This window comes from Patagioenas fasciata, chromosome 17 (assembly GCF_037038585.1).
Source record: "Patagioenas fasciata isolate bPatFas1 chromosome 17, bPatFas1.hap1, whole genome shotgun sequence".
Lineage (NCBI taxonomy): Eukaryota > Metazoa > Chordata > Aves > Columbiformes > Columbidae > Patagioenas > Patagioenas fasciata.
In genome coordinates this window covers 12,632,026-12,643,148 of record NC_092536.1, presented here as the reverse complement: position 1 = coordinate 12,643,148, position 11,123 = coordinate 12,632,026, and the positions used below count along the sequence as shown (strand labels likewise).

General features: G+C 62.0%; 1 protein-coding gene across 1 annotated transcript; it reads right to left on the bottom strand.

Annotated features, from left to right (window-relative positions):
• Positions 1 to 2,383: 2,383 nt before the first annotated feature.
• Positions 2,384 to 10,463, bottom strand: CABP7 (calcium binding protein 7). The gene is made up of 5 exons (XM_065851768.2): positions 9,688 to 10,463; positions 6,423 to 6,566; positions 4,752 to 4,864; positions 4,014 to 4,167; positions 2,384 to 3,301 (listed from the first exon to the last, which is right to left on the bottom strand). Exons 1-5 carry the CDS (start codon positions 9,794 to 9,796, stop codon positions 3,174 to 3,176), a joined length of 648 nt encoding a protein of 215 aa, XP_065707840.1. The 5' UTR covers positions 9,797 to 10,463; the 3' UTR covers positions 2,384 to 3,173.
• Between the last annotated feature and the right edge of the window lie 660 nt (positions 10,464 to 11,123).

Sequence of the window (11,123 nt, the reverse complement as noted above, 5' to 3'; positions counted from 1 at the left end):
TCAGTGCTGCAAACCCCGGGGTTTTGGGGCCGGTTTTGCTCTGTCTGCCATGAACCACCAGCAGCACCACAGAGGGTCCATGTCCCCCAGCCCCAGCCCCTTCCCTCGTCCCACTGCAGCACTCACACTGCCAGATTTATTTTCCTTTTCCTTTCCTAACAAGCGTGTAATTAAATCAGCACCGGCAGAGTGACGTGGGGAGCGCGGCCGGACCCCCCGACCTGCCTGAGGAAACCGCCAAACCTGCCCCAAGAAATCCCTTCTCATTAAAATTAACTGAGCAGCTTTGAAAAGCTGAGCTTCAGGGGAGCACATTATTCCTTTTATCTAATTTTTCTTTTGTGTTATTGTATTTTCTAGCAAATTAAATTGTCTTCTTTTTTTGGGAGGGAGCCTCCTTATGTTTATTCACAGCATCTACAATAGACCTTATTTTTAAAAAAATTATATATATATATATATATATATATATGCACATCTCTGAGGCCGTGTGGCTTCCTTTAGAAATGAAATAGAACAAGGGCAAGTGTAGAGTCTTGAATCTGGGCAGGAACAACCCCAGGTTCCAGTGTAAGCTGGGGAATGAGCTATTAGAGAGCAGTGTAGGGGAAAGGGACCTGGGGCTCCTGGGGACAGCAGGGTGACCATGAGCCAGCACTGGGCCCTTGTGGCCAGGAAGGCCAATGGGACCTGGGGTGGGTTAGAAGGGGGTGGTCAGTAGGTCAGAGAGGTTCTCCTGCCCCTCTGCTCTGCCCTGGGGAGACCACACCTGGAATATTGTGTCCAGTTGTGGCCCCTCAGCTCCAGAAGGACAGGGAACTGCTGGAGAGAGTCCAGCGCAGCCACCAAGATGCTGAAGGGAGTGGAGCATCTCCCGTGTGAGGAAAGGCTGAGGGAGCTGGGGCTCTGGAGCTGGAGAAGAGGAGACTGAGGGGGGACTCATTCCTGGGGATCAATATGGAAAGGGGCAGTGTCAGGAGGATGGAGCCAGGCTCTTCTGGGTGACAACCAGTGACAGGACAAGGGGCAATGGGTGCAAACTGGAACACAGGAGGTTCCACTTAAACATGAGAAGCAACTTGTTTGGGGTGAGGGTGTCAGAGCCTGGCCCAGGCTGCCCAGGGAGGTTGTGGAGTCTCCTTCTGTGCAGACATTCAAACCCGCCTGGACCCCTTCCTGTGGAACCTCAGCTGGGTGTTCCTGCTCCATGGGGGGATTGCACTGGATGAGCTTTCCAGGGCCCTTCAACCCCTGACATCCTGGGATTCTGTGCCAGTTCATAACAAATCAAAACTTTCTGCAGGGAGACAGATGAAATTCCATTAGGGTACCAGAGCCTCCCCCACTTTGCGAGGCAGCTGAAATGATTTCATTGCCATGGAGCACTTCCCACTTTCATTTCTGATTCGAGTGTTCGCTTCAATTTGTTTGATAAATTAGAGGAGATTAAAATAATATTAAAAAAAAAAGAAAAAAGAGTAAAATGCAGCTGGTTCCTCCTGGCATCCCAAAAATGGGGTGTCCCCGCTCTCGATGCTGGGGGGACCCCTCTGGAGGGTGGGATATCCCAGGAAATGTGTTTTCCCCGTGTGGGGTCAGATGCGCTCACGGCACCGAGAGCTTCCCCTGCTTTTATTTATTATTTTAATCTATTTGCCATTAAAAATGCATCACTTGGGGGCTTGGGGACCCATTAGCGGGCAGGGCCCCCCCAGGTCACACGGTCGCGGTGGTGGGGATGTGGGTTTGTCAGCAAGGCAGGGGGGTTACACCGGACCAGACCCCGGCAGGGTGTGAATCCGGAGTTACGGGGGTGCTGCCCGCCCTGGGGGGTCCCCACCTTGGCCAGGAGACAGTGACCCCCCCATACCCACCTCTGCTGTGGGCCCGATCCTGGCTCCCCCCGGATTGCCCATTAAGCCAGCTGAAAGTGCTTTTTTGGGGAAGGTTCTTATGCTGCGTGTTCTCCCCATCCAGGCACTTTTAAGGCAAATGGCCCTAAAATATTCATCAAAGACCAACATGAAATATCAGGGCGTGGGGACGAGGCGGGGGGGATGAATTCGCTTGGCACTTGCACCAATCCATGGGAAGGGGCAGGATGCACGGCCGGAGCGGGGTGGGGGACACAGGGATGTGACACCCCCAGTGCTACTGGGAGGGACTCAGGTCCCACTGCCCCCGGGTCTGGGGATGCTCCAGCCCCCCCCAGGATGCTGGGGGGCCACAGATTGCCCAACATCACCAGGAGGGCTCGACCACGCTCAGCAGCACCCCTGGGTGCTCCCATGGCCCTACACCCCCCAGCACCCATCACCCTGCCCCATCGCACCCCCCCCATCGCCAGGAGCCCCAGCAGCCCAGAGCGCTTCAGAAATCCCAGATTTATTTCAGATCGGAAACAACCAACCAGGAAGAAAGAAAATAAAACCAAAACCAAAACGAACTCCAAAGAATGAGAAACGGCCCCAAATCCGAACCAGTCCGGTGCCCAGGTGGGTGCTACATACAGGCTGGGGGGCTCGGGGGTGCAGGCCCTGGCCGGCGCAGGCTCCCCGGCCTCGGGGTCGCTCCGGCTCTTTTCGGGGGGTTGGGGTTGGCTCAAAGTGCATCAAGCAGGAGGTCAGCGGTGTCCCCCCACCCGGCGGTGGGGAAACTGAGGCACGGCACGGGGCTGGGGCGGGGGGCCGGGCGGGGAGGGGGTGAAATCCAGCCCTTGGCAGCCAAGTCCATGCAAACGCTCCCGTCTCCAGAAACCGTCTCAGCCGTGTATTGCTTAGGGGATGATTTGGTTTTTATCATAAATATAGAGCTATAGACACGAGTATCGGTGCATCCGACGGGATCCTGCGCCCAGGGGACAATGCGACCCCGGCGCGGGGGGGCAGCACACGGGGCTCCATGCACGTTACATGCACTTACGGGGTGGTGGTTTTTTTTCCAGCGAGGGGTTTTTGTGTGTGTTTGTGTCCCTTATCAAAGGTCCCACGTTCCGCAAACAGCCATGCGAGTGCATCGCCCCGCGACAGCGCGGACGCGGCGCAGGTCCCCGGGTTCGCCCCATTCCCGGGCGGGGTTTTGCATGTCTGCTCTGGCTATGGATGTATACGTGTCTCTATACCCCTCGCTGCGGGTGCGGGTCCCCGTCGGCGGCAGCGCTCAGGGGGTCCCCGTTACTTCATGCCGCTGCGCAGCACCTGGTTGGCAGCGATGAGCATCACGCTGATGATGAAGGCGATGGCGAAGGCGCAGATGAGGCTCTTCCGCACGCAGGTCTGCCGGATCTGCTGGCTGGAGCAGGCTGGGGGGCAGACATGGGGGTCACCCCAACGCCCCCCACCACGGCACAACTCCAGCCACCTGCTCACAGCACCCCACAGGCAGCACCGGTGGCCCCACATGAGCCCCTCATCCCTCCACAGTGTCCCCAGCAGCGCACACACCCCAAGAAGGGTCTGACATCCCCGGGGGGACCCCAAGGGCTTTGTGCCAACTTCAGCCACCCACTCGCAGCACCCACCCTGCCCTTGGCACCACCCGGCACTCCACAGCCAAAAACCTGACATCCTGCCCCAAAAACACCTTCCTTGGACAGGCCTGAGCTCGGGGTGGGAGCTGCAGGGGAGACACCCCCAGTGCTGCAGCACCCACCTCCTCCCTGGGGATTCTGCACCCAGCCGGGTTACAGGGTGGGTGCTGGAGCGGTGCCAAACTCAGCCAAAAAAATACCAGCTCTTGCCAGGGTCACTTTGGTGTCCGGCCCTCTGCTGTGCAGAGGGGATGGAGGTGGGGAGAAAGTGGGAGGATTTGGGGGTTTTGCCTCAAAATGAGCCTGTGGGACATGGGGGAAGATCCCTGTGGGGTGGCAGGGAGAGGCTGTGCTGAGCCTGGAGGGCAGTGGGGAAACTGAGGCACGGGGCTTGCTGCACCCTCTGGTTTTCGCCCACCCTGTGCCCAGGTTCTATCCAGTGGTGTTGGGGCTGTGGGGTTATTTGGCACCCCCGGACACTCACTCTCCACGTCGACGGGACACTCCTCGGCCGTGCCCATGTGGCTCTCCTCCTCCGTCATGATGATGTTCTCGATGTCCTTCATGGAGAGGTGCTCGCAGAAGGTGTCGTACAGCAGCCGCTTCAGCTCGTCCACCGTCAGCTTCTGCATGTCGCACTGCGGGGAGCGGGCGGGGGCTCGGGAGGGGCTGACCCCACGGTTGGGGGGCACAGTGGTGCTGTGGGCTTCCCTGGCACCCACGGGTGCTGTGTTTTGGCTGGATCCCCCCCAGACTCTAAACATCGCCCCCCCCCTGCGCCATGGCAGGGACAGAAAAGCCTCAGGTGGGTGTATCCTAACCCTGACCCTAGCACTGATCCTAAGCCTAACCTTTCCACTAACCCTAACCTGGAGCCTGAGCTTGACCCTCAAGCTGACTCAACCGTGAGCCCAACACTAATGGTGACCTTGAGCTCAGCTCCGACCCTAACCCTGACACCAGCTCTAACCCTGACCCTAAACCAGAGCCTGATCCTGAGCCTAACCTTCAACCTCACCATAATCTCCACACTAGCCCTGACCCTAAAGTTAACCCCAACCTTGTCCCTGACTGTAACCCTGACCCCAACCCTGACTTTAACCCTGATTTCAGTTCTAACCCCAACCTTGCCCTTGACCCTAACCCTGAGCCACCCCCCCAAAACTCTCAGTGGCAGGGCCGGGGGTGCTGGACCCCCAGGGGTTCATAGGGGGGTCCGTACCTTCCAGAAGACGGTGTCGAAATCGGTGCCATGGAACTTCTCGGGGATGCCCGAGGTGGACAGCTTGGGCCCCAGTAATGTCACGAACTCCTCAAAGTCCACCTGCCCGTCACCTGCGGGACACAAGGGCGACTGTCACTCCATGCCCAGGGACATGTGCCACTTCCCTGCCCTGCAAAGAGTCCCCATGGGGGTGTCTGGAGGAGACACCTTGGACTCAGTGATGCTCGGACATACATCCCTGCACAGCCTGGGGGGGCCCTGCTCCAAGCCTCAGTGTTTTTCTGGGGGGACACCACTGCTGGGGACACCTTGTCCTGGGGCTGCCTGGGGGGACCTTGCTCCAGGGAACTTGGGGGGCTCAGAGCCCCCTGATCTTGTCCATCCACCCACAACAGCCCGGAGCAGCAGCTGGTGTCACGGGGCCTTGGACACTCAGATTTCAGCAGTCAGGGACACCCAAACCGGCTGGGGACCCCCCGTACCAATGAGGTACCATTGCTGGCCAGGGACCCCCAAAACCAGCCAGGGACCGTAACACCAGTTGGGGACCTCCAGCAAAGCTAAGGGTCCCCTGACCCTGATCAGGATGCCCACCACTGCCTGGGGTCCTCAGTGCCAGCTGGCACCCTAATGTCACCTAGTGACCCCCTCAGTGTTGGTTGGGGACCCCCAAAACCAACCGAGCACCCCAACACTGCCTGGGGACCTCCAACAAAGTTTGAGGTCCCCGCAAAACCAGCTGGGACACCTAACACTGGCTGGGGTCCCTGGTGCTGGACAGGACCCCCAGTACCATTTGGAGACACCCAGTGCTGGCTGGGGACCCCCAATGTTGACTGGGATCCCCCAATACCGGCTGGTGATCCCCAACACCACCCAGGACCGCAAACACCAGCTGGAACCCCAATTCCAGCTGGCACTCTGATGCCAGTTGGGGACCCCCATGGTGGCCGTGACCCATGGTGGCACTGGGCAGGGACCCGGACAGGGTGTGCCAGGCTGGCCGTGTCCTGCGGCTGCAGGGGTTGCTGGGCTGGAGCTGTCAGGCTGGCGCTAATGATGAGTAATGACGGGAGCAGTGGCTTGGCAGCGCTGCCGGAAAGGCTTTTAAATGGGGGGGGGAAGGAAACCAATAAATTAATGAGCTCCTTAAAGTCCCGATGAGTGCGGGAGCGATGGGGACATGCTGATGGTGGCAGTGATGGGGACAGGCCGATGGTGACAGCGATGGGGACAGGTCGATGGTGGTGGCGAGTGCTGGAGGTGGAGGGCCAGCCTGGCTTGCTGGGCATGGCCTGGGATGCAGGACCCAACCCAGGGTACAGGACCCGATCTGGGGTGCAGGATCCAGTCCCAGCAGGTTTACTGCACCAGGAGAAGTTCCGTTCCTGCCCACAAGTGCTTCAGGATTGTTAAATCTTCCTCAACGAAGCTGCAGTGGCGATGACGATGACGACGACGACGACGACGACGATGATGATGATGATGAAGGACCAGCAGGAGGCTCCAGTCATGAGACAGAGCTGTCTCAGGCCCTCCCCCATCCCACATCCCATGTTGGGTCCAACACCCACCGGTCAGTGGGGTGAAAATGGGACAAATGGGCCGTTTCAACAAAGGGAGCAGTGGGTGTCTCCTCCCTGTCCCCATCCCTGTCCGAGGTCTCACCGTCCATGTCGAGGCGCTGGATGATGACCTCCAGCTCCACCTCGTTGGGCATGTAGCCCAGGGAGCGCATGGCCGTGCCCAGCTCCTGCTTGGAGATGAAGCCGTTGCCATCCCGGTCAAACACCTTGAAGGCTTCACGGATCTCTGCAGGGGGAGCGGGGATCAGTCCGGCCCGCCCCCCAGTAGCCCAGGCACCCCCAGCCCCTGTCCCCTCAGATCCCCCACGGGCAGCACCGGTAGCCCCACATGAACCCCTCATCCCTCCATGGTGTCCCCAGCAGCACACGCACCCCAAGAAGGGTCTGACATCCCCAGGGGCACCCCAAGGGCTTTGTGCCAACTTCAGCCACCCGCTCGCAGCACCCACCCTGCCCTTGGCACCACCCGGCACTCCACAGCCAAAAACCTGACATCCTGCCCCAAAAACACCTTCCTTGGACAGGCCTGAGCTCGGGGTGGGAGCTGTGGGGGGGAAACCCCCAGTGCTGCAGCACCCACCTCCTCCCCGGGGACTCTGCACCCAGCCGGGTTACAGGGTGGGTGCTGGAGTGGTGCCAAACTCAGCCAAAAAAATACCAGCTCTTGCCAGGGTCACTTTGGTGTCCGGTCCTCTGCTGTGCAGAGGGGATGGAGGTGGGGAGAAAGTGGGAGGATTTGGGGTTTCTGCCTCAAAACAAGCCCCTGGGTTGCAGTTCGGAGGGCAGTGGGGAAACTGAGGCACGGTGCTTGCTGAGCCGTGTGGCTATCGCCCAGCCAAAAGCCTTGCGGCGCCTGTTGGCTCCATCTCACCTCCCGCTGCCTTGGGCCTCTGCTCCGTTTTGGGGTCGTTTGGCCTTTCTGATGCTCCTCGACATGCGGAGCTCACACCAGGCTGATGGGAACACCGGGACCAGGCGGGCTCGTACCGGGAACACCGGGAAGCCGGGCTGGGGTGGCGGTGCCTCTCCCTTCCCCGGGCAGCAAAGCGGCCGACACCGGCAGCACAAACGGGCAGGTCTGCGCCGGCTGCCGCAGGGCTCATGTTGGAGGATCGGGCAGGAGAAACGGGCTGAGAACTTTGGTTTTGGGGGGAAAAACCCACACAGGGTTGTGCAATCGAGCCTGAGTACTTGAGGACGTCCCTGTCTGGATGATGGCCCAGCAGTGACATCTTTTGAGGTGTTTTGGGGTAGTTTTGGGCTTTTTGGCCTCTCAGTCTGATAAGTAAAGTTCCTCCATGGCCAACATCCGTGCCTGGGAACGGGGATGCTCCCAGTCCCCCCTGGGCATGTGGGGAGCCCCACACTGGTCTTAGCACCCCCAGAATTCATCCTTCGAGGATGCTCATCCCAGGTGATTCCAACGCCTGGCTCAGGGTGTTGGGGAAAAGCAAGAATATGGCCCAGCGGTGGCCAAACTGGGGTCCCATTGGGGGTGTCACCCCCTCCAGCCAGGACAGCCTGACTGTCCCCAGCTGAGCCAGCAGCACCCTAGCCTGGTTTGCACCCCATGTCTTCTCAGCCCCAACACAGAGCCCCAAGAGGTGGCTGCAGACTCAGGAGGGTGACTGGGTGTCACAGACGCCCCCCCAAAACAGAGGGTGACCAGGAAGAGGTGGGAGCAGGTGGCAGCACAGCCCCCCTGCAGCAGCGTGGGTGTCTGGTGCTTTACGGGGTCACCTTGGGGCTCCCGCCGCTGCCATCGATCCCCACGGCCGCAGGTGGGGTGCTGGGGGGAAATGCTGGGCTGGGAGCACCCTGGGGCTCATCAGCACCCATTGCTGGTGTGAGAGGCTGCGTGCACCGGCACAACGCCCTGGCACACGTGTGCACACACGCGGTGAGCGTGCACACGCACTGCAGTGAGGCTGTGCACACACACCTTTGCAGCGATGCTGTGCTTGTGTGTGCGCACACAAACACCTTGCAGTGATGTGCTTGTGCATGCACACGCACAGCCCTTGCAGCAATCCTGTGCTTGTGCATGCACGCATGTGCACGCATGCACAAGCACGTTGCAGCGATGCTGTATTAGTGTGCACACACAAACACCTTGCAGTGATGTACTTGTGCATGCACACATGCAGGCACACACAGAGCCACAGTGCAGTGACGTACTTGTGCATGCACACACACACACGCTCTCTCTGCAGCAGGGCTGTGCACATGAACCTGACCCGCTCTGACGCCGTACGTGTGTGCACACACCCTGCAGCGAGGCCGGACATGTGCACACACACACACGCTGCAGTGTCCACACACACAGACACCCTGTGGTGAGGCCACGCGTGTACGTGAAAAGGCGTGAGCACACACGCACAGTGTGCAGTGGGGCTGTACGCAGAGGGGTGGTTACTCACTCGTGCACACACAACCCCTGCAGTGGGGCTGTAAAGTAGCACATAAGCTCACACACACACACACACGCGCTCACACACTCGCTGTGCACCCACGTCCCAGCTTGCTAATGGGTCCTGGCCCAGCTGTGGGGCAGGACCCCCTCACCCCCCAGCCTTGGGGTTCTGTGCCTCAGTTTCCCCACAGGGAGTCCCCAGGGGCTCCAGACCTGAAGCAAAGCCCCCTCCATCCACTCCCAAAGGCGCAGTGGGTCCGCGCATGGGGCCACCCCATGCCTCAGTTTCCCCTGCGGTGTCAGTGCTGGGGCAGTGATGGGGGCTGGGGGTGCTGCAACCCCTTTATCCCCGTGTCAGGGCCTCCCAGGGGACACCCCGAGCCGGAGCGGTGTGGGGGTACCAGCAGAGCCCATCCCACTGCCCCGGCAAACTTTTGGGGTGGAAAAGGCCATCCTGGTGATAGCGAGCTGAGACCGACCCCGCTCACCGCACGGGTGGGCAGAGCCCCGGCGGCCGCTCCTCCCGGCCGGAGCCCGGTGGCACCGGGGCTGCGTGGGGCTGCCGTGACCCGGCTGGTGTGACACGGGTGACAGCCGCCCCCGGGGCCCCCCGCACCGCCAGCCACTGTCATATTATGACAGCCGGGAGAGTGGCCCCGCCACGCCGGGGGGGTCCAGCCCCGCGCCGCCACCGCCGGTCCCTGCTGTGTCATATTGTCACAACGGCGATACCGGGGCACGGACCCCCCCCCCGCCGCTGCCCGAGTCTCTCTCACGCGTTCCTTTCTCCCCTCCTCCTCCTCCCCATCGCTCCAGCCGCATCCCGCTCGCTTTGAACCTCCCCACGCCGCCGGGCCGGGGGGACCGCGCACCCCAAACCCCCCCCGCACCCCGCATGGGATGGAGCCCCCGCAGCCTCCCCCAGCCCGCTCACCCTCCAGCTCGTCCTCGGGGATCTCCACCGGGTGCTGCTCGGCGAGGATGTTGGGGATGGTGTAGATCCCCCGGTACATCAAAGCCGCCGTCACCGGGTGGAAAGGCATCTTCGGGGCTTCCCAAAAGCCAAAGTTTAAACCCAAATCTCCTCGGGGTATGTGGGGGGATGGTTCTCCAGCCGGTAGCGGGGTTACGCTAAAAACAAGTTACCCGGTGCCCGCCGCCCCCCGCCCGGCACCCACCGGCCAGGGCGGCCAGGGCGGGCGGGCGCTCCCCGTCCTCCGGGGCCGGTGTCGGGACGGGGTTGGCGGCGGAGCCCCTCACCGGGGAGTCAGGGCGCGGAGGGGGGCTGGGGGCGGCCCGCTGCCCCCGCGCACATGCCCGCCCGAAGTGGAAACGGGAGACGAAAGCATCCAGGCACCGGCTAAATCCCGGTGGCGGCGGCGGCGGCGGTGGGGGGGACGGCGCTGGCCATGCCGCTCCGGGGCCCCCCCTCCGCCAGCCCCGGGGCTGCTCACAGCCCCCGGGGGGCCGCTGCCGCCCGGCCACGCTCCCCGCCGGGGCCCGGCATGGCGGGGCCAAGGCCGAGGGCGGCCTCTTCTTCTTCCTCCTCCCTCCTCCTCCTCCTCTTCTTCCTCGCCGGTAAGTGTCCCGGGCAGGCCGGGGCTCTGTTCCCCGCCGCTGGCTCAGCCCCCGGCGCCGCGCACACGCTCCCCCCCCGCCGCCGCCGGCAAACGGAGCATCCTCGGCCGCGGCCCCGGGGAAGCGGCGGCGGAATCCAGGGAGAAGCGGCGGGGCCGGGCGGGTTTTGAATGGTCCCGCCTGGCAAATGGGGCTGGGGGCGGGGGGGGGCGGGGGGTGGTGCTTCCCCCCCCCCCGGGGAGGGGTTGAGGGTGGGGGGAGTTGCGGCAAAGGGGCTGTGACCGCCACCCGGGAGCGTCCCGGGCCACATCCTGCCCCGGGGCTGCCGGAGAGGATGGGGTGACCCCGGTGCCAGCGCCAGAGATGGTGGCTCCCTGTGGCACCCTGTGCCCAGGCAGTCGTCACCCTCGGGTCCCCAAATGCAGCACCCTGTGCTCGGGCAGTTGTCACCCCGGGTCCCCATATTTGGCACCCCAGGCTGCCATCACCCCACGGTCCCCACACACAGCACCCCATGCCCAGGGAGTTGTCACCCCTCTGAGATCCCCACACACAGCAGCCCAGGCTATGATCGCCCCAAGGTCCCTGCATGCAGCACCCTGGGCCAGGGCAGCTGTCACCACAAGGTCCCCACACATGGCACCCCATGCCTGGGACAGCCATCACTCCAGGCTCCCTGTACTTGGCACCCCAGGCTATCACTACCCTGAGGTCACTGCATGCAGCACCCCATGACCAGGCAGTTGTCACCTCAGGGTCCTACACGCAGCACCCCAAGCTGTCATCACCCTG